The sequence below is a fragment of the Loxodonta africana genome, chromosome 18 (genome assembly GCF_030014295.1).
Source record: "Loxodonta africana isolate mLoxAfr1 chromosome 18, mLoxAfr1.hap2, whole genome shotgun sequence".
NCBI classification, from domain to species: Eukaryota; Metazoa; Chordata; class Mammalia; order Proboscidea; family Elephantidae; genus Loxodonta; species Loxodonta africana.
Genome location: NC_087359.1, coordinates 74,614,431 through 74,638,584, shown reverse-complemented (window position 1 = coordinate 74,638,584; position 24,154 = coordinate 74,614,431). Strand labels below are relative to the sequence as shown.

At 43.5% G+C, this 24,154-nt stretch overlaps 1 protein-coding gene across 3 annotated transcripts in view; it reads right to left on the bottom strand.

Moving 5' to 3' along the window:
- Window positions 1–24,154, bottom strand: part of SHISA6 (shisa family member 6) — a 385,035-nt gene that overhangs the window by 198,449 nt on the left and 162,432 nt on the right. For 2 of the 3 annotated variants that reach the window (XM_064270406.1, XM_010596685.2), the window contains exon 3: window positions 9,656–9,751. The exons of the other annotated variant lie outside the window; for it this stretch is intronic. In XM_064270406.1, the coding sequence (XP_064126476.1) occupies window positions 9,656–9,751 (96 nt within the window). The remainder of the gene's footprint in view (window positions 1–9,655; window positions 9,752–24,154) is intronic. 3 annotated transcript variants of the gene reach the window in all.

Here is a 24,154-nt window from a genome sequence, read left to right as displayed (position 1 = left end):
AAAACTGGGACACTCCCAGGCAAACTGGGACATCTGGTCACCTCAGCCCTCACTCATAGCTGATGCCCTTGCTTCTCATCTCACCGAGTAATGATCACATACACCCATCCATGTGCTTCTGTGGCCATGTACTCTGCAGACTTCTGTTCTGTGACTCTGGGTGAACTTCGCTCCTAGCTAAGGCAGCCCCCACTTGTGCAGTAGATTCTATCCCCTCCTGCCTATCTAGGACATGGCTCTTCCAATGCCTGCCTCTTTCCCTCCTACATGATCAACTTTCCTTTCTCTACTGGATCATGCCCATCGGCAATGCAAACATGATGTGATTTCTCCCATCTTAAGAAATAAACCCTGTCTTTACATCATGCCCCCTTCCAGCCACTGCCCTCCCTCTCTACTCCCCTTGACAGTAAGACTCTGTTGCCTGCACCTGTGGTCTCCTACCGACTTCTCCCATTCTCTTATTTTAAAAAGCTTTTAACTTTTTGTTACAGGAAATTTCAAACATACACCAAAATAGAGAGGAGAGCATAAGGGGCCTCCTATTACCATTACTCAACTTCAGCACCCACTCAGAACCACTCTCCTTTTGCCCAGATTATGTAGAAGCACATTCCAGGCATTCTCTCTTGCATCCATTGGTCAGACATATTTCCCCATCACTGCTCTTGCCAAGATCACCAACAACCTCCAGGTGACACCCAAGGGTCACTTCTCAGTCTGATCTCATTGGCCCTCTCTTCAGCATAGAACAGCTGATTGCTTTCCCCCATGGAAACACTTCTTGTCTTCCACTTGATTTCCATCACACCACAGTATCCTGGTCGCTCACTCCCTACTACTCTCCTTTGTATCTCCCTCCTCCCCTCCCCATGAAGCATTGGTGGTTCAATGGTAGAATTATCATCTTCCATACGGGAGACCCAGGTTCAATTCCCAGCCAATGCACCTCGCGTGCAGCCACTACTCATCTGTCAGTAGAAGCATGTGTGTTGCTATGATGCTGAACAGGTTTCTGCAGATCTTTCAGACCAAGATGGACTAGGAGGAAAGGCCAGGTGATCTATTCTGAAAATCAATCAATGAAAACCCTATGGATCACAACGGTCCAATCCCCAACTGATGACGGGGATGGAGCAGGACCGGGCAGCATTTTGTTCTGTTGTGTATGGGGTCACCATGAGCCCAGGGCCAACTTGGTGGTGGCTAATGGCAACAACAACAACCTCCTCTCCCCAACCTCTGTATGTTGGGGTGTCCAGTGGTGCCGTTCTTGAACCTCTATCATCTATGGAGCTACCCTCACCCCTAGGTGATCTCATCTAGTCTATGGCTTCAGGAGCCATCTACACACTGGCAATTCCCACACTGATATCCCCAGCCAAGCCTCACCCTGAACTTGACATTTCCACATGGATGATAAATAGGCATCTAAAACTTAATATGAAAACAGACCAAACTCATAATCACCCCCAACCTCTGCCTAAAACCTGCTCCTCCCACAGACTTCCCCATCGCAGTGAAATCAATTCCATCTTCCTAATGCCTCAGGCCAAAAATCATCTTTTTTTTTTCTTTTCTCCCAGAGTGGAGGCCAAATTCTTCAGTGGCCCACAGGGCCCTGTGTGACCAGGTCAGCTGTCCCCTCTGATGCCATCTCCTTCTGTTCACGATCTGGCTCCTTCTGCTCCAGTCTCATTGCTGGTCCTCTGACAAGCCAGGCGGGTGATGCATGCCTGCTCTCTTGGCCTGGAACAGTCTTCCCCCAGGAATCCATGCAGCTTGGTCCGTCACCTTCTTCAGTCTTGGCTCAAATGTCATTTTTTTTTCTGAGGCATTCTGGACACTTTGAAAAGTGTAACTCCCTACTCCCTTTCCCTGCCTTACTTTGGTCTGTAGCCTCAACTCCATCTGACATACTTTGTTTTTACTTTCCTTTCTTTAGTTAGCTCTATCAATCACCAGCATGTTAGCACTCTGTGGGCAGAGATGTTCGTCTCCCGTATACTCAGTGCAGGAAGACTGGCACGTAGCACACACTGTATGTGGCTCAATCAATAAATTATTTAAATGAAGGAATGAATAAATGCTGTTGTTGTTAACTGCTCCGACTCATGGTGACTCCATGCACAACAGAATAGAACGCTGACCGGTCCTATACCACCATCATGATCACAGGTCTACTGAAGTCCGTTATTATGGCAGCTGCGTATTTTGAGTGTCTTCCAACCTAGGGGGCTCATCTCCCAATACTGTATCAGACAGTATTCTTCTGTGATCCATAAAGTTTTCATCGGCTAGTATTTGGGAGTGATCACCAGGCCTTTCTTCCTAGTCTATCTTAGTCTGGAAGCTCCGCTGAAACCTGTCCACCATGGGTCATCCTGCTGGGACTGGAGATACTGGTGGTGTAGCTCCCAGCATCACAGCAACATGCAAGCCACCAAAGTATGACAAAGTGACAGATGGGTGGTGGGGATGAATGAATACATGGGCAATAATGTCTGCCTCCTACAAAGGAGCTTCCACCTTTGGGTTCATCCCCTTTGTCCTTCTCATACACACACACACCTCTATCCAGCTCCTAGCAGAAAGGGCCTGCTGAACAGGGGAGAACCACTAGAGGAAAGAAATACTAGAGGTATCTAAAATAACCACGTCCACAGGGATAAGCACACATGTCCCTCTGCAAACTGCCCGAGTGCAGGAAGTTGCTTCAGGGAACATGGACACTCCTTCCTCAGGCCTGGTGTGGCCTGGGATACATCGGTGGACATCATAGGAATAGCAATACCAGAAGTGTGGGGGCTAACGGAAAGAACACTTTGGCTTTTTATTCAAGACTCAAAAACAACCAGCCTGAGTTTATAAGCAAACTGCCTAAATAGAACAGGGTTTCTGTGTGAGTTTGTGTGTGTGTGTGTAGGAGAGAGAGAGAGAGAGAGAGAGAATACGCAGGTGTAGTCAATTTGGCAGACCTTGAGAAAATATCTGGAAGATAAACCCTTCTATCTAGTATTAATGGTCCAACTCCTGCTTGTCTTCTTGTGATGCCCTTTCTTGCAAAACATGTGCCTCTGATGAGAACAGCTACCATTTATTGAATGAAGTAGTGCTAGCTCAGTGGTAGAAATCTCACCTTCCATGCAGGAGACCCAGGTTTGATTTCTGGCCAGTATACTTCATGCCCAGCCACCACCTGTCTATCTGTGGAGCTTACGTGCTGCTGTGATACGTTGAACAGGTTTTGGCGGAGCTTCCAGGCTAAGCTGGGCTAGGAAGATGATCTACTTCTGAGACTCAGCCAGTGAAAACCCTTTGGATCACAACAGTCTGGTCTGCAACTGATCATGGGGATGGTGCAGGAACAAGTAGCGTTTTGTTCTATTGTGCATGGGGTCACCATGAGTTGGGGGCTGACTCCATGGCAGCAAACAACAGCGACCATTTACTGAGCCTGTTGAACTATTGTCCATACAATACCTCAGCCTCTCACTATCCTCGGGAGGCAGCATTGCCTGCTGGCTAGGAGCAATGTCTTTGGAAATAGGCCTGGATTTGGATTTGGAATGAAACCGCTAAATGTTTGGTGTTGACTTGGGCAAGTTGCTCATCTCCTGTGAATTTCGGTTCTTTCACCTGCAAAATGGGACGATAGCTCCCCCACAGTGTGTGGGATAAAGATAAAAACAAGCCAGTCTATATAAAGTGCCCTGCCCAGCACATACAAAAAAAAAAAAAATACTGCTTGGTAAATAGAAGCTTTTATCTTGTGTTTTCATCATGGCAGCCTGGGGACAAGGGGTGTGGGTGGGGTTTTTCTGCTCTCCTAAAGACTACTCTGGGTTCCAGCTTTGGGCTCTGAGTGATCTTGTCTAACTAACAGAGAAAGGTTTTAGAGGGAACTTGGTCTAAACTCATGGATTTTTAATCAGTATCTTCCTTAGCCCTGACTTCCAAGCAGAAGATAAGAAGAAATCAGAAATGGGGAAACATGCAGGTATGGCTCCTTAGAAGAAGGAGAAAGAATGAAGAAATGTAATAATTTGAGGATAGGGCAAGAGCACATCATTCAGTTAGAAAGTCCTTAAAAGGGACATCAGGACTAATTCTGGCACCTGTGGAGCCTAAGCAGTGCCACACACCCCAGGAGGAATTACAGGGCTTGATCAATTGCTGAGTGCTCACCCAGAATTAGATGCGGAGTCTCCTAACAAAACCGAGATAGAGCAGGGGCTTTGGTGGAAAAGAAACCCGCATGGTCAGAATTCCACTTCTTCCAACTGTCTCATCTCCTCAATATCAATGTTAATAAAGAATATTTAGAATTACTATGAACAACAACAACAAAAAAAACTGAAAACAAATAGGTTTTGGTGAGGATATGTAGAAGTTGGAACCATCATCCATTGCCGGTGGGAATGCGAAATGGTACAGTTCCTGTAGAAACAGTTTGGTAGTTCCTCAAAAAAGTTAACATAAAACTATTATGTGACCCAGCAATCTCAATCCTAGGTATATACCCAAAAGAACTGAAAGCAAGAACACAGAAACCTGTACACCAATGCTCACTGCTGCACTATTCACAAGAGCCAAAAGGTGGAAACAACCTAAATGCCCATCAATAGATGAATGGATAAACAACAAGTGCTATATCCACACAATGGAATATTATTCAGCCATAAAAAGAAATGAAGTCCTGATACATGCCACAACACGGATGAACCTTGAAAACATTATGCCGACTGAAATATGTGCATGGCAAAAGGACAAACCCAGTATGATCTCACTTACATTAAAGAGGCAAGTATATAGAAATGAGGGATATAATTGCTGATGTCAGATGGATCTTGGCTGAAAGTAGAGAATACCAGAGAGATGTTTACTTGTGATTTACTGGCTATGCAAAGGCATTCGACTGTGTGAATCTAAACAGGTTATGGATGGTGCTGTGAAGAATGGGAATCCCAGAACACTTAATTGTGCTCATGTGGAACAAGTACATAGGCCAAGAGGCAGTCATTTAACAGAACAAGGGAATACTACATGGTTTAAAGTCAGGAAAGATGTGTGTCAGGGTTGCATCCTTTCACAATATTATTCAATCTGTATGCTGAGCAAATAACCTGAGAAGTTGGACTTTATGAAGAAGAACAGGGCATCAGGGTTGGAGGAAGACTCATTAACAACCTGCAATATGCAGATGACACAACCCTGCTTACTGAAAGTGAAGAGGACCTGAAGCACTTACTGATAAAGATCAAAAACCCCAGCCTTCAGTATGGGTTACACCTCAACGTAAAGAAAACAAAAATCCTCACAACTGGACCAATAAGCAACATCATGATAAACGGAGAAAAGATTGAGGTTGTCAAGGATTTTATTTTACTTGGATCCACAATGAAAGCACATGGAAACAGCAGTCAAGAAATCAAAAGACACGTTGCAATGGGCAAATTTCCTGCAAAAGACCTCTTTAAAGTGTTAAATAGCAAAGATGTCACTTTGAGGACTAAGGCTCCCTGACCCAAGCCATGGTATTTTCAATCATCTCATATGCATATGAAAGCTGGGCAATGAATAAGAAAGACCTAAGAATAACTGATGTTTTTGAATTATGGTGTTGGTAAAGAATATTGAATACACCATGGACTGCTAGAACAATGAACTCTGTCTTGAAAGAAATACAGCCGGAGCGCCCCTTGGAAACAAGTCTTTGAATTATTGTGTTGGTGAAGAATATTGAATATACCGTGGACTGCTAGAACAATGAACTCTGTCTTGGAAGAAGTACAGTCAGAATGCCCCTTGGAAACGAGGCTAGCGAGACTTCATCTCACATACTTTGGACATGTTATCAGGAGGGACTAGTCCCTGAAGAAGGACATCATGCTTGGGAAGGAGAGGGTCAGTGCAACAGGTGAAGATTCTCAACAAGATGGATTGACAAAGTGGCTGCCAACAATGGGCTCAAGCATAGCAATGACTATGAAGATGGCGCAGGACTGGGTATTGTTTCCATCTGGTGTACATGCAGTTGCTATTAACTGGAACCAACTCCATGGCACGTAACAACAACATAGAAATCAAAGCTTATTAGTGATTACCAGAGGTGGGGAGGAGAGGGGAAGAAGGAGTTATTGCTTAGGGGGCACTGAGTTTATGTTAATAGCGGTAGAATAATTCAAGAAAATAGTGGTGATGGTTCCACAACATAAAGAATGTAATCGGTGTCGCTAAATTATTTAACATGTAAAAATTGTTGAGTTGGCAAATGTTTTGTTATACATGTATTTTACCACAATAATATTAATAAAAAGAATATCCATTTCTTTGGGGCTTCATCTGATAGGATTTAATTACCCATGTGCCTATGGATCTTGTTAGAAACATCCTGACTTATACACATCCTCACACCCAACTCCTGAAGTTGGAGTAGCTTTCACTAAGGCTATGGTGCACTTCTGAGGCCTCTAAAGTGGTGGACTGGACTGGTGTCAACCACACATGCCTTCGAAGGCTCCCGGGGCCATTTAGAGCGGAACCATCCATATTTGGTTCTTGGCTCATCAGATCTGATTTGAAACACATCTTAAATTCAGTGATATGGGTTAGCAGGGCAATGGTATTACTCTCTAAAGCACAAGGTGGCTATCCTGTTAGTCCTGAGAATCACAACAGGGCTAAACATTGGCCAACATGCCACCAGAAGGCCTAAGGCAAATGTAGAAAGAAAGACAAAAAGGAATAAAGGGACAGCGACTAGAAAGGCAGTAACCAGAGTTGAAGCAAAAAGAAAAAAAAAAGATAGAAAAAGAAAAGGGAGAGAATTAAACAGGTGTGCTAGAGAATGGCAACTTAGGTAGTAGTGCCCTTCCCGTGTGTATTCGCGTGGAGGTGGTTTGCTTGTAGGGACCACTCAGAATTTAACTCAGTTTGCTCTGAGGGAAGGGAGAATGGTACTGGGAACTTTTCCAGAAACTCAGACTATTCAGGGATGAAAGGGTCCCTGATACTAGAAGAGAGTCCCCATTTCCAAATCTTCCAACCCTCAACCACGGTCTCTTGCCTCGTGAAACTTTAGTTAAAATCTAAATAAGAAAATGTGCACCAGGTGCATTCCTGGAAAGAGGTGGTATCAGAAGCCTTGGGTAGGAAGGAATGGAGAAGAGGGCCTGGTAAGGATGATAAAAGGGGTACACAATGCATGCACAGGGGAGTGGGGTACACTATGGAACAAAGGGAAAAGCAAGATTGGGAATACAAAGCAGTGGCCACAAGAAAGCATGGGCAGAGTAGAGTCTTCTGAATGCCTCAGGTGACAGTGACAAAAGACAGGTAGGGGTAGAGAATCTCTTTTATGTTGCTATGATGTAGGCCTAGTTAACTCGAAATCAGCTTGGTGTTCACCATTTGATAAATGGCATGATCTGCTCCCGGCTATGGACGTCTCCTTCCATTCTCGGCCTCTTCCATCCTACTTCAGTCACACTGGCCTTCTCCCTATTTCTTGACACAAGAAGTAGCTACTTCAAGGCCTTCCTGATGCCTTCGCCTGGGATGCGGGGCTCTACTCACTCACCACCTTATCTGAGAGGCCTTCCCTGACCAGAGCGGCTTCCTGCCTCAGCACTTTCTGCCCCCTTACGGGTTTGACATTTTTCCCTTATGCTTGTCGTCACCTGACATATATTGATTTATTCAGCCTGTCTGCCTCCTCCAATAGAATGCCAGCTCCATAAGGACAGATTTTATTTTGCTAATTTCTGTATACCGCTCAGCACATAGTAAAAAAAGTAGGCCTAATTAAATGTTTGTTGAGTGAATGCATGAACCAAAAGCCAAAGTATTTATAGAACACATAAAGAGTTCTAATGATTAAATTTGTTGGTGCTTCACCTTGCACCACCTACAAGGGGTAGGGGCAAGGGCGGGAAATCATTGCAGTTGGCAAGACTTGGTAAAAGTTGCCATATTCTGTGAAAATCCAGATTTTGTGGCTCTGCTCCATGGGTTGTGTGGTATGTGGTGGGTGCCCCTCCAAAATGACCCCCAATGATCCTTACCTCCTGATAGTCATACCTCTGCGCAGCCCCCTCCCACACTGAATAGGGCTAACCTGTGTAACCAAGAGAATACTGCAGAAATGATGGAGTGTAGCCCCTAAAGGTGGGTTATAAAAGGCATTGCGGGTTATGTCTTTCTCTTTCTCAGATCACTCCCTTTGAGGAAAACCAGCCACCATGTTGTAAGAACACTTGATTAGCCCTTGGAGAGAGCATCAACAGGGAGGAACTGAGTCCTCCTGCCAACAGCCAGCACCAAGTGAGTGAACCATCTTAGAAGCACAGGCTTTAGCATCAGTTCATGTTTCAGATGATGCAGCCCTGGACGACACCTTGACTGCAACCTCATGAGACCCCAAGCCAGATGGACCCAGATCAGTAGCTTCCAATTCCTCATTCACAGAAACTGTGAGTGACAAATAATAAATGTTTACCATTGTTTCAAAAACTGTACACAGGTGTTAGGAAGGTTAAATTTTAGAGTACCTTGTTTCACAGAGATAGGTAATTGATACAAAGTGGGTGAAGTGAGGGCCGGCAACCCAGGTTTGGGTTGATATGGGTATAACTAGCATTGTATCTTCCACTGGTTAACTGTGCAGCCCGTTTCCCCAGCTGGTCCCATTTTGATTCAGCAACTCTTAGTATCCACAAATGCCACCTGTAGCCTCAATAAACTTTATTTAGACACAAACAGACACAACAGAAAATACATACATAGATACAGATTTTTTTTTTCTCTGTAGGATGAACAAACATCACATGGGGAATTTAAAAAGTAGGTGCATGGAAGTAAGAAAATATTGCAAAGTTCCTTGTTCACTCACACTGAAAACAGACACATGTTTCAGAGGGAGACAGGGATATACCATCCCTACAACAGAATTCACATTTGGTCTACAACAGTACACAGGTGGTAGGAAGGTAATCAACGGAGTTAGGGATCCAGTTAGTCTTGGTGTGACAGGATGCGCACAACACTAGTAGGACTGGGTTTAAACACGAGACACAGTGGCGGGAAGCTATCAGCTAGGTTATAAAGCAGCTCGGCAGAAAGGCTATGTTAGCTTTCATCTTGCTGTCTGAAGGTCTGCACAACCTCTACCTGGATGTCCATGTCATCTCGTGTTTACACAGACACACGTGGGTGCTGGGCTGTCCAAGAAACCCTCGACATGCACGCCGACTTAGAAACTCACAGTACAGAACATTGGCAGCAGGGTATAAAGTGTTGCTTTAAAAAGGAAAAAGAATAATAGCCAAGAGGAGAAAACACACTTTGCAAATGCTGCCGCGTTCATCGGCAGTGTTTCCCACCACCCTGCCCGCGGCTCCCCGCTCAGGGAGCCACAGGTGTCTGGGGCCTGCTCCACACCAAGGACAGAGCAGCGCGGATGTCTCCTGCAAGTCTATTTCCCTCTAAAGTCACTCCTGTCAGAAGCAACGCGTGTCGCCAGGACAGACGGCAACTGAACCACCCTGCTCACTCCCGTCCCAGGCTCTCCTGTGGCCTCCGTACCATCTTCACATTTCAGACTGGTTTTCCCTAGGCAACCTCTGTATTTAGTAAAAAATGGTTTCCACTGTACCCTTCGTGTGTCCTCTTCCTAACGTGACAAATCCAGATGAGATGAAGTTATGGAGATCAGGTCCTCCGCTTCGGTAAGCGTCCTTCCCATAATGCCCTGCAAGAAAAGGGAGTGGAATTACTTGGTGAATCCAGGACATCAACACAGAAAATGAACGCAGCTTGATCTCCCCCAGCAATGGCAAGGCACTTTTTTCAAGTCAGCAGTTAACTTAGAAGGTAGAAGTAGTCAGAAAAAAAAAATATATATATATATATATATATATATCAATCACTGGAATGAGGCATTAGTGGTTTGGCGGTAGAATTCTCACCCTCCATGTGTGAGACCAGGGTTTGATTCCCAGCCAATACACCTTATGTGCTGTCTCTTTGTCCCACCATCCTCTCCTTTGTCCCAGGTTCCTCCCTTCTTCCTCTTTCCTGCCTTGTTTGCTTGCTTCGTTGCCTTTTTCAATCATACAAGAATGGGTTTGATCTATGGGTTAGCTCTATGTATGTGTATGTTTTATGAGTCTATGGGACTGCAAGCCTTATGGTTTAGGAAAATCCAACATCAGCTGAAGCCAACAAGTAGAACAGTGGTTATAAACATTTGGAAAATATTTATGTGCTTTCCTCTTTTGACTTTTTAGGTAAGACCTTATCCCTCGTCAGCCTAATGCATCCATCCATTGGGGGAATTGTGTCCCCCAAAAAGGTGTGTCAACTTGGCTAGGCCATGATTCCCAGTATCGTGTGGTTGTCCTCCAATATGCGATCTGATGAAATTTTCCTATGTGTTGCAAATCCTAGTCTCTGCCTGTGGTTAATAAGGCAAGATTAGGTTATGTTAAAAAAAGATTAGGGTGGGATGCAACACCTTTACTCAGGTCACAGTGCTGATTCAATATAAGGCGATTCGCGTGGGGTGTGGCCTGCATCATCTTTTATCTTACAAGAGATGAAAGGAGAGAGAAGCGAGCAGAGAGAGAGGAGCCTCATACCACCAGAAAGAAGTGCCAGAGTGAAGCACATCCTTTGGACCCAGGGTCCCTGTGTTGAGAAGCTCCTAGACCAGGGGAAGATTGATGACAAGAACCTTCCTCCAGAGCCAACAGAGAGAGAAAGCCTTCCCTTGAAGCTGGCGCCCTGGATTCAGGCTTCTAGCCTCCTAAACTGTGAGAGAATAAATTTCAGTTTGTTAAAGCCATCCACTTGTGGTATTTCTGTTATAGCAGCACTAGATAACTGAAATGAAATGTGATTTTTTCCAAAAGGCTTGAAATGCAGGCATTGTAAAGAAAGAAAGAAAGAAAAAAAACTTTCTAAATGCCATCCTGAGGCATATACATGTGAAAATGAGGAAAATCCAATTTTTTCATGTTGCCACAAGAGTGTGTTAAAAACTGTACTTCCATAGTTTATAACAATATTGGGAACTACTTAAGATGTAATGTTAAGTTTAAAAATGGACCAAATCAACACTAGAGGCCCTAATACACAGCATAAAAATGGACCAAATCAACACTAGAGGCCCTAATACACAGCATAAACAGGATATAAACCATAACTAACAATACACAAACACCAGAAGATAACCTAGATAACCGGGATCTTCCAAAAATTAAACACTTATGCTCATCAAAAGACTTCACCAATAAAAAGAGAACTTACAGAGTAGAAAAAAAAATTTTGGCTATGACAAGTCTGACAAAGGTCTAATCTCTAAAATCTATAAGAAAATCCAATACCTCTACAACAAAAAGACAAATAATCCAATTTAAAAAATGGGCAGAGGGTGTGAACAGACACTTCACCAAAGAAGACATTCAGGTAGCTAACAGACACATGAAGAAATGCTTGAGATCACTAGCCATTTGAGAAATGCAAATCAAAACTACAATGAGATGCCACATCACCCCTACATTACTGGTATGAATCAAAAAAACAGAAAATAATGAATGTTAGAGAGGCTGCGGGGAGACTGGAACTCTTGTGCACTGCTGGTGGGAATGCAAAATGGCACAACCATTTTGGAAAGCAATATGGCCCTTCCTTAAGCTAGAAATAGAAATACCACATGATCCAGCAATCCCACTCCTCGAAATATATCCTAGAGAAATAAGAGTCGTCAGAGGAATAGACATATGTACACACCTATGTTCATTGAGGCATTATTTAAAACAGCAAAAAGACGGAAACAACCTAAGTGTCCATCAACAGATGACTGGATAAACAAGCTATGGTACATAAACACAATGGAATACTACACAGCAATAAAGAACAATGATGAATCTTAGAAACCTCTCATAACATGGATGACTTTAGAGGGCATTATGCTGAGTGAAATAAGTCAATTGCAAAAGGACAAATATCGTATGAGACCACTATTATAAGAACTCATGAAAAGGTTTACACACACACACACATAAAATCTTTGATGGTTATGATGGAGGGGAGGGGTAAGGAGGAAAAAACACTAAATAGATAATAGACAAGTCGTAATTTTCGTGAAGGGTAAGACACTATACAGTACTGGGGAAGCCAGCACAACTTGACCAAGGCAAGGTCATGAAATCTTCATAGATACATCCAAACTCTCTGAGGGACTGAATTACTGGGTTGAGGGCTGGGAACCATGGTCTCGGGGGACATCTAGCTCAATTGGCATAACATAGAACAAGAAAATTGGCGTAACATAAAACAAAGAAAATGTTCTATATCCTACTTTGGTAATTAGCACCTAGGGTCTTAAAAGCTTGTGAGTGGCCATTTAAGATACTCCATTGGTCCTACCCCATCTAGAGCAAGGGAGAATGAAGAAATCCAAAGACACAAGGGAAAGATTAGTCGAAAGGACTAACGGACCACAAGTGCCACAGCCTCCACCAGACTGAGTCCAGCACAACTAGATAGTGCCTGGTTACCACCACTGACTGCTCTGACAGGGATCACAGTAGAGGGTCCCGGGCAGAGCAGGGGAAAAATGTAGAACAAAATTCTAACTCAAAAAGAAAGATCAGACTTGCTAGTCTGACAGAGACTGGAGAAACCCTGAGAGTATGGCCCCTGGATGCCCTTTCAGCTCAGTAATGAAGTCACTCCTGAGGTTCACCGTTCACCCAAAGATTAGACAGGCCCATAAAACAAAACCAGACTAAAGGGGCACACCATCCCTGGGGCAGGGACTGGAAGGCAGGAAGAGGACAGGAAAGCTGGTAATAGGGAACCCAGGGTTGAGAGGGGAGGGTGTTGATATGCCGTGGGGTTGTTAACCAATGTCATAGAACGATGTGTGTACTAACTGTTTAATAAGAACTAGTTTGTTCTGTAAACCTGCATTTAAAGTACAAAAAAAAAAAAGGTTTTGCTCTTAAAAAAAAGAGAACTGTGCAAAATAAAAATAGAACTTAAAAATTTGGAAAATTCTGTTGTACAAACTAAGGGCACGCATCCTAGAATGTTCACCAAGGACTTGGCTACACAATCTTTTGTTAAAGAGATTAACAACTACCACAGCAGAAAACCCACCAGCTTAGACTGAAGTGGACAGAAAAAGAAAGAACAGAACGTTGTCAGCCTTTTGACATTCTACAGGCAGGAAACAGGCCAAAGGAGCTACATCTGTTGTCCTTCAAGAAAACAAAAGGATCATCCCTGGAGCAACTCAGAGATCAGCAGAACTGTTGCAAAGAGCATGGGAAAATAAGCTGCCTCAGTTTCAAAGGGTGGAACCATGGCCTGTCAGGTTTCAAAGGTTGGAGCCACGGCCCCCTGTGTTTTAAGGAGACCGATCTTCACCCACCCAGTTCCAGAGTGTGGGGTTGCCATTCACCAGTGCCAGAGGGATGGGTCTAGATCCTCAGCTGTGAGAGAACAAATTTCTGTTTGTTAAAGCCATCCACTTGCGGTATTTCTCTCGTAGCAGCACTAGGTAACTAAGATGCCTCTGGATCATTACAACTTGAGTGTTATTTCTCCTCTCCTTTCAACTTGTCTGTATTTTCCAAGTTTTTTCTTCTACAATGGGTATGTGGTTTTCACCCATTGGCACTGAGTTGATTTCGACTCAGGGAGACCCCAAATGTTACACAGTAGAACTGCTCCACAGGGTTTTCTTGGTTGTAGTCTTTACAGAAGCAGATCACCAGGCCTTTCTTCCATGGGTGGGTTTGAACCATCAACTTTTAGGTTGGTAGTCAAGCACAATGTACACCACCCAGGGGCCTTGCCATGCAAATAGGTAAAATAAATTTCTATGGAAAATTTTATCATAAATGCAAAGAAAACCTAAATCAAAATTTTTCTCCAAGGGGCCCCCGCTGAATCAGTAGATCTCAGCCCTGGCTGGACATTGGAATTATCTGGGAGCTTTAAAGATACAGATGCGCAGACCCAAACTCCAGGAATTCTGATTCAGTTGGTCAGAGTTGAGATTTAGGCAGGGGTATTTATTTTCCCAGGTGACTCTACTGTGCCACCAGGTATGAGAGCCACTGTCCCAGAGTACGAGTCCCTGGGAGATACAAATGGTTAACATGCCTGGCTGCTCTCTGAAAGGTTGGAAGTTCGAGTCCACCCAGAGGCATCTTGGAAGAAAGCCCTGGCAATCTGCTTCTGGATAATCGACCATTGAAAACCTTATGGAACACAGTCCTATTCTGACACGCATAAGGTAGCCATGAGTCAGAATCGGCTCAGTGGCAACTAGTTCCTGGTTTTTCTGCCCTAGAGCAAGTAGAGAAACAAGCAGTTTATTCAGATGGGATCAACAAACATTTATGGGGACCCTGTTAGGCACCAGGTACCATACTCTATTTAAGTTCAGCTCCCCCGACTCCCCATTCTTCCTCTGGAAAGTGAGTCGGCTGCCCAGATCCTTCCTTATTCTCCTAGACCAGCGGCTCTCAAACACATTAGAGTAAGCAGAAAAAGGTTTCATTAAATATGGATTGCTGGGTCCTTCCTCCAGAATTTCTGAATCGTCAGGCCTGGGCTGGGGCTCAACATTTCTAACAGGTCCCAAGGGATGCTGATACTGCAGGTCCAGGGACCATACTGTGAGAAGTGTTGTCCTGGGCACCAGAAACGTAAGAGAATTGTGCCACTGTTTCTCTTCCTCCCTCTACTTTGGAGTAAATATCTGATGCTGCAGGGAACACAACCAAGCATGAGAAACTGTCTTTCCATAGAGTACCACTGGCACAACCTAAAACTGTATAAACGCAAAAAAAACTAAACGCACTGCTGTTGAGTCGATTCCTACTCATAGCGACCCTATAGGACAGAGTAGAACTGTCCCCATAGAGTTTCCAAGGTGCGCCTGATGGATTCGAGCTGCCGACCTTTTGGTTAGCAGCAGTAGCACTTAACCACTATGCCACCAGGGTTTCCTGAAACTGTATAGAATTATCAGACCTGAACTAAGAGGTGCCACCCATACCCCAAGCCATGTCACTGCTCCAGAAACTGGACTATCACACCTGGAGAAATCATCTTCATCAGGGGATGAAGAAGTAGGGTGGAACGGGGTGTGGAGGGGGCTACAGGCCCAGGGAGAGTGGGAACCCTTGTCGGGTAACACCACTCCTTTACCCCATCCGCCCGACAAGGAAAAAAGAAGAAAAAGAGACACCGATTCAGAAACCTCATAAATTTGGGCCTCATTAATTCAGAACTTGAGATATATTCTGCAGAATTTGGGCTGGTTTATTTTTGTGCTCCTTATAAATAAAATTTTTCATAAACAAATCAATACTGAGGAAGGTGGAACATAAAACAGGGTCTGTGCTACTTACAAATCATTCGTACCTGTCGGCTGGAACAAGGTCCCTCAGGACTAAGTGTTGGTCTAGTGCTTCAGGGCTAATGCTTGTTTAGAAAGGGAACCAAAGTTTGCTGCTTACCTACTCTGTGTCTGGCAGGGGATTTGAGTCTCTGCATGTAAGTCTTCTTTTTTTAACACAATAATTGCTAACATTTTATGGCAATTTGAAGCTTACAAAGATCTTTCACATACAAGATTGATTCAAAAATGTAATCAACCCTGCATAGTAAGTTGATTTTTCTTCCAGTTTTATTGATGGGAAAATAGAGGCCAAAGGTCTAAAGTTAGAAGAGGAGTGAGCCAGCACTAGTATCCAGGTCTTCAGACTCTACTGCACATACCTGGCTTTATTTATGCCCTATAAGAACTCTGTGTAAAAAAGTCACTCTCCCAAGTTAAGTGGAGTGAGTCAGGAATAGATCTGGGATTCCAACTGGGTCTAGCTGCCTCCAAAGTCCACCATCTTCTACAACGCTAACCCTGACCACTCACCCACTGTAGTCTAAAGGAGTCTAGCGTGCCTCTTTACCGAGGCTTTAACCAGGGCACAGTGGAAATGCTACACCAGGAGAAGTGAAAGTCTGTTTGGAGATACAAATTCATAGAAGTTGGAGCTTTGAGGTATTGAAGAGGGAAGAAAAGAACATGCTGAGGGGGATGAGATGGGATGAAGAGCATCTGATGGCAATTAATAATTCTATGGCCAAATCGGCTTAGAAAATGCCAGGTTCAATGAAATTAAAAGCTGACATGAAAACCAAGTCCAGGGACCTCCCAGAGCCAGTCGGAACTGAACTGAACTTGACAGGAAGTGCCCCTGTCAAGTAGCCTGAGCACACCCAAGTCACCATAAAGTAAGCACACAGTCCTCGACCAGGAACGGGGTGGCTTTAGGCTGCAGAGCACGCTTGCCTTCGCCTGCTGGCCTGAAGTGTGCAGTATAGTATCTGGATGAGCTCTCTGACTCCAGTTCTGCCCCTGCCTCCTCACTGTCACCACTGTCCAGCCTCCTCAAAGGGGCAAAGGTTTATTCTAGCTCCTCTGCCTGTCGGCCTCGACTTCCTGTCACAACTCCAAGCCTTTCCTAAATCTCAGCAGAAGTCAGAAGTCACAGGGACAGCACTGTGTCCCAGTGGGTCCCCAGGGAGGGGGCAGGTTAAGGCTAAGGAGAAGCCCAAGATGGGCTCCTGGAGCTGTGCAATGCTGGTGGCTCTAAGAAGGAAACGGCTTCAAGTAACTGTAGAGACAGCTGCTCTGTAAAAGAGGTCTGCGGCAAGAACAGGAGAATCACATGGGAATGGTGATGTCAACACGACAGGAAAACATTGCATCTGTGAAATGTGATCAGCAGTCATAAGAGGAAAATGAACGGATCAGGCCAGTTTGCCCAGATGGCAGGCTGGACACTGTAGGAAACTGGTGAAGTAAAGTCAAATGAGAGAAAGGCACTGGGTACACAGTGGGGAAAAGCAAAGAGACGAAAATGATGGACAGAAAGAGGAAACACTGAGTACAACTCCAAGAGTCATAAACTACTTAAAATAAGACTCCCAGAAGAAAGAAGGAGGAATAATTCAGAAGCACTAATTCAGTACTAATGGATTTTTTTTTTTTCTGAGCAGATGGAAAACTTTAGTCCTCAGATCAAAAGAAATAATCAAACATAAAACTATATATTAAAAGGGACCAATATCTGGATGTGCCCTCGTGAAATGCCATTTAAAACCATAAGGAAACTCACACCCACCTCCTAAACCACTTTGTTGTTGTTAGCTGCCATGCACAGTGGAGAAAAATGCTGCCCAGTCCTGTGCCATCCCCATGGTCAGTTTCACATCAGACCCTTGTGATTCATAGGGTTTTCACTGGCTGATTTTCAAAAGTAGCTCACCAGGCCTTTCTTCCTAGTCTGTCTTAGTCTGGAAGCTCCACTGAAACCTGCTCTGCGTCATAGCAACACACAAGCCTCCGCTGAAAGACGGTGATGGCTGTGTATGGGGTGCACTGACAGGAATCAAACCCGGATATCCCTCATGGAAGGTGACAGTTCTGCCACTGAGCATCGATGTCCTCCATAAAACACTAAAACTGTAGAAAGTGGGGCAATCTTTTCAAGAACTTTGAGACTTTTATTTCCACAGAGGCAGCACAGTGCACTGGTTAAAGAACACGAACCCTGGAACCCAACTGATAAGACTCAGATCTCTCCCTGCTCTTCTGTCCTCAAATGCAAAATGGGAACAGTAACAGTACCCACTTCAGAGGGTCGCTGAGAAGATTAAGTGAGTTAACATACACAAACATTCAGAACGGTACTTTCTAGCTCTAGTTGAGAGTTCACTAGTATTTTTGAGGAGCCCCTTGAGGTGCAAATGGTTCACATGCTTAGCTGAAAACTGAAATGTTGGAGCTCCGAGTCCACCCAGTGACGCCTCAGGAGAAACGCCTAGTGATCTCCTTCCCCAAAATCACCCATTGCAAACCCTAGGGAGCCCAGTCTACTCTGGCACACATGGGGCTGCCATGAGTCAGAGCTGACTCCACGGCTTTTAGTATTTTTGAGTAAAGATGTTTTAATTCCACTCCCCTACTTTAAAGCTCATTGAAAGTAATGAAAAGAAAGAATAGAAAAACTTTCTTCAGGATAAAAGCCAGACTTTTCACTAAATAGAGATAGAACAATTGGGAACAAAATATGCACATACGCACAAAAGAACACACATAAAAATCAATTCAAGGGACATTAAAGACCTAAACATGAAAAATCAAAACCTTAAAACTCTTAGAAAAGACAGGAGAATATGTTAATAATCTCAGCATAGGGAAGGATTTTTAAACAAGATCCAAAAGGCACAAACTACAGAGGTAACAATTTCAAAATGTAAAACTGATACATCAACAGCATTCATGAAACTACAAGTCAAAAGCTAGGAAACTATGTACACGAATATCAAGAGCACATAAATAACTGAATTAGAAAGGAAGAAAAACAACCCAATAGGAAAAAAAAAAAAAAAATAGGCAAAAGAGATGCATAGGCAAGTCTCAGAGGAGAAAACCCAAAGGGCCAATACACATAAAGTGGGTGTTCCATCTCACAAGTAATCAGGGAAATTCAAATTAAAACCATAATGAGATATCATTTCATACCCAGTAGACTGGCAAAACATGTCTGAGGCTATGGAACATCGGCAAGGACGTGGGTAAGCAGGAATGGGAATTCTCGTACACCTCTGGTAGGAGTGGAAGCTGGCACAACTGCTTTGGAAAGAAACTTGGCAATGGCTAATAAAGTTGAATATGAATATATTCACAGAACCTTTAGGTACACACCCAAGATAAATTCTCAGACATGTGCCTAAGGAGACACACACAAGCTTGTTTGTATACAATATTGTTTGTAATAGAGACTAACTGGAAAAAAAAAAAAACACTGTATTCCCACCAATAGAAAAATGATAAATGGAGGAATAGTCTTAAAATGTAATCTTATACAGCCGGGCCAATGAAATGAACCAAATGAATGCTGAGTACACCAAGCAAGCTGAAGAAAAACAGGATGACACCACACAGAGTTTTAAAACATGTAATATAAATATATTGTTTAAGGGCATGTGCTTATGTAATGTTACACAAGTATAAAGGAACTCAGGGAAATGGTAAATACCAACTTCAGGTCAACAAATACCTCTGGAGGTAGGAAGGGGGATATAATTGAGGAAGGCTATACAAAGTGCTTCTGTGTTTTATGTCCTATGCTGGCTAGTTGGGGACATGTTTGTTGAATAATGCTTTATTCTATTTTGCTTATTAGATAGGTAATGGGGGGGGGATGGAAGGAGGGAGGGATGGAGGGATGGGTAGATAGGTAAATACATAGGGAGACAGGAAGAGAGATAGGGAGATACAGACAGATAGACATAGAGAAAGAAACAGAGACAGAGAGGTAGAGATAGTTTGTTTTTGGTTAAATAACTTACCCAAGGGTTTTGTTCCCTGCCAAATTATCCTTCGAGAATAAAGACAACAAATAGTCTCCAGCTTTTAAGAACTCAGAGACTAAAATACCAGTGAGTCCTTGTTGGGGGTAAGAAAAAACAACCTGATGATGAAATCTGTTAAGCAAGAATTAAAACTATAGAAATTCTAAAACCACAGGTGTACTTATTTATAACCTTTAAGCAGTTTACAAATCCAAAAGTTCACAAAAGACTGATAAATTAGATTACCCAATTTTTAAAACATTTAACAAATTGTCTTTATCGACAAAGATAAAATTAAATGATCCCGGAGCTGCCCTGGAAAATGGTATGTAGACACAGGGTCATAAAGTCCCTGGTGATGAAGTAAAACAAAAGTAACTTCAGTGAAAAGGGGATCAGCTCTCCATCGTTCGAGCCTACCGCAATGCAGAGCATGCCTTCGGGACACAAATGGAGCTGGTCTCTGGACACAAGGTAAGCTCCAAGGGTGCACCACACAGACCACAGAAACCTCTGAGCGGAATAATGCACCATGGACAAAAATCAGAACAGGAGCTAAGCCCCAGGAAAATATTTTCAGTACATATGATAAAGGGTCTTTACTTTTACTTATAAACACAACAAAAATAGAAACAACCCTACCAATAATAAATAGATTTTAAAAAACTAAAAAAAAGTGCACAATGAATATGAATAAGTAATTACTAAAACACACACACACACACAAAAGGCCAATGAATATATAAAATATGATTAATTTATAATTAAGGAAACACAAATCAAAACAAGAGGTACCTTTTTTAAACCAATCAGCTTGGCAAGAGTTAAGAATTTAAGAATTAGATGATAATAGCAAGAGAGTGCATGCTCTCATTCCTTATCTGAAGAACGGAGCTTTGACTGAGTAATTGGACTGAAAAATGCTCTCTAGCAATTTATTGAGTTTGTTATAATATATGAACCAGGACAGACAGTACAGCATTGATTTCCAGAAACATGTTGTTGTTGTTAGGTGCCATCGAGTCGGTTCTGACTCATAGCAAAGCTACGTACCACAGAGTGAAACACTGCCTGGTCCTTTGCCATCCTCACAGTCATTGTTATGCTTGAGCCGGCTGTTGCAGCCACCACGTCAATCCATCTCGTTGAGGGTCTTCCTCTTTTCTACTGACCCTGTACCTGGAACTGGCTAAACTGGAATCCATCTACATGATAGAAAGCTTGGCAGTCACTAAAATGAATGACGTAGACTATATTGCTCCTTACAAGCATGGAGGATGGGACTTCATCTTGCTTACTCTGGACACGTCATCAGGAAAGACTAATTGCTAGAAAAGGACATCACGTTTGGTAAAGCAGAGGGCCAGTGAAAACAAGGGAAACCCTCAATGAAATGGACTGACATGGTGGCTGTGACGATGTGCTCAAACGTACCAAAGACTGTGAGAATGGCGCAGGACCTGGCAGTGTTTGGTTCTATTATACATAAGGTAGCAATGAGTCAGAGCCAACTTGACTGCCACTAACCACCACTGCAAGAACCATATGGATTGATATGGAAAGATCTCTAAGATACAGTTTGTTTGTTTCTTTTTTTGTAAAGCAAGGCTTAGAACAAAGTGGTGACATAAATTTTTCTGGAAATAATTATACATACGAACTATTAAAGCTTCCTTTACTTTGAGGAGAGGGGTTGGGATAAAGGGAGAGAGACTTACACCTTGATTTTTATTACTTTCTTTACTGATTGAATTTTCCAAGCATGTATGTGTATTATTTTTATTTTGTAATATTTGCAGAGTCTATTAGGGATTATGGAGTGGGATCATGGGCCAGCTTTTTTTTTTCCCTTTGTATTTCTTTATATATATATATATATATATATATATATATATATAAACCCTTATAATAAATGTTATTGTATAAAAGAGAAGTACAAGGACTTGGAAATGAGTGCAGCCACATTTCCTTGTGTAAATAACAAGGCATTTATCAAATCAGGTACTAATACCCAGAGCGGGGAAGGTGGTAAGGATTACATGGGATCCTGTGTATAAATGCTCAGTCTAATATCTGCACCAATAAGCCCTCAATAAATGGGAGCTGCCATTCGCATTAAGCCCACAGCCTTTCCTCTCCCCAGGTAGGAACTCCCTGGGGGGCCTCTTACTCTCCTGAGCCTCAAGCTGGCCTCAGTCCAGAAACAGTCAAGAGCAGCATGGAGCTGCTCTCTGACCTGAGGGCTCTGTCCTTTCCAGATCCCAAGAGCTGTAGGCCCCTGGCTGTGCAATGGGGAAGGGAACGGGGGCCGGAGGCCTGTGTTTCTCTGTGCAGCTGCTTTCTGTCGAGCAAATAAGGCAGCTCCTGTGGCCGATCCAGCAGGGTAGACTGAGTCAGGTAAAAAAAAAAAAAAAAAGAGTCAGGTAGGCCAGGTCTAACCTGGGATTGCACTGACAATGACTATTTGCTGCTTTCAACGCCTCTCCAGAGCAGCCAGGGGGAGGTTTCATTTTATATAATCCTAGTGCTTGCTCACACGCTCAAGGGGACTGTTTCCTCCAGAGGCCGTGGGGTTCGCAGGGCTGTTGGCAAATATTCTGGGCAGCCCTAGACGTCTCCCCTCTGGGTTTCTTCCCTCTGCTGAATCTGTAGCCAAAAGGGGCGGTGGGGGGCGGGGGAGGGTTGTCACCAGCTGTACAGCTCACCTGTGAAGGCGATGTGTCCACAGCTCCGAGGGCTCACAATGGACAAACAATCCCAGATTGTGAGTTGTTGTTAGGTGCCATCAAGTTGGTTCTGACTCATACCGACCCTATATACCACAGAACAAAACAGTGCCTGGTCCTGTGCCATCCTCACAATCATTGCTATACTTCAGCCCATTGCTGCAGCCACTGTGTCAATCTATCTTGTTGAGGGTCTTTTCTTTTTTGCTGACCCTGTACTTCACCAAGCGTGATGTCCTTATCCAAGGAGGGATCCCTCCTGAAAACATGTCCAAAGTATGTGAGACGTAGTCTTACCATCCTTGCTTCTTACGAGCATTCTGGCTGTGCTTCTTCCAAGACATTTGTTTGTTCTTTTGGAAGTCCATGGTATATTCAGTATGCTTCGCCAACACCATAACTCAAAGGCATCAACTCTTCTTCAGCCTTCCTTATTCATTGTCCACCTTTTGCCGTGAGGTGACTGAGAACACAATGGCTTGAGTCAAGCACACTTTAGTCCTCAAAGTGACATCTTTGCTTTTCAACACTTTAAAGAGATCTTTTGCCCCAGATTTGCCCAATGCAATGCGTCTGATTTCTTGACTCCTGCTCCCATGGGCGTTGATTGTGGATCCAAGTAAAATGAAATCCTTGACAACTTCAGTCTTTTCTCCATTCATTACGATGTTGCTTATTGGTTCATTTGTGAGGATTTTTGTTTTCTTTTATGTTGAGGTGTAATCCATATGGAAGGCTGTAGCCTTTGATCTTCATCAGTAAGTGCTTCAAGTCCTCTTCACTTTCAGCAAATGGGGTTATGTCATCTGCATATTGCAGGTTGTTAATGAGTCCTCCTCCAATCCTGATGCCCCGTTCTTCATATAGTCCAGCTTCTCGGATTATTTGTTCAGCATACAGATTGAGTAAGTATGGTGAAAGGATACGACCCTGATGCACACCTTTCCTGACTTTAAATCACGCATTATCCCCTTGTTCTGTCTAAAGGACTGCCTCTTGATTTTTGTACATGCTCCTCATGAGCACAATTAAGATTGTGAGAGAACTTGGAAATCACCTTGCTCAACACTCTCGTGATGAATCAGGAAACTTAAACCCAGAGAGGAATGACTTTCTCAGAGTTCCACAGTCTGGAAACAGACTCTTGACTTTAAAGATGGTGCTTTTCATCCTATCACTCTGCCTTAAGAAGGGAGGAGATCCCATCAGATACGGAGTAATGTGGAATGAAAGCGGGGGTGGGGGAGGGGGAAGAGCCTAGAAAGCAGCACTAGGGCCAAATCCTCCAGAAAGTAATTTGTATATGCTGATGTTGTTAGAGGCCATTGGGGTGGCTCCAACTCCTGGTGACCCACATACAACAGAACGAAATGTTGCCAGGTCCTGCACTATCTTCACAATCCTCGTTATACTCAAGTCTACTGCTACGGCCACTGCCTTCCAATCTAGGGGGCTCATTTCCCAGCACTATATCAGAAAATATTCTACTGTGATCCATAGGATTTTCATTAGCTAATTTTCTGAAGTAAATCACCAGGCCTTTCCTCCTAGTGTTTCTCATTCTGGAAGCTCTGTTGAAACTTGGCCACCATGGCTAATATTTGGTATACCAGTGGCATAGCTTCCAGCATCATAGCAACACGCAAGCCACCAGAGTACAAGAGACTGACAAACAGGTGGTGGAATTCATAAGCAAATCCCCTCCAATTCAAATAAATGTCCCCTGAATCATCAGGTTTTGTTGATTTTAAGACTATCTGGTGCTCTGTGTTTAAAGCCAAAAATAAATAAATAAATATGTATTCTATGGAGGTCTCCTGCTGCAGTCAAGGGCAACGGGGATGCCAAGCTCTAGGCCCACTCGATTTCCTCCAAGAGGACAGCCCTGCTTTTGGGTAAATGTATTTTTTAACAGAAGACTACACGGCTTAGTGACTTGGCTTAGTGATAGAAGTTTGAAAACTACACCTCTAGTGCATCCT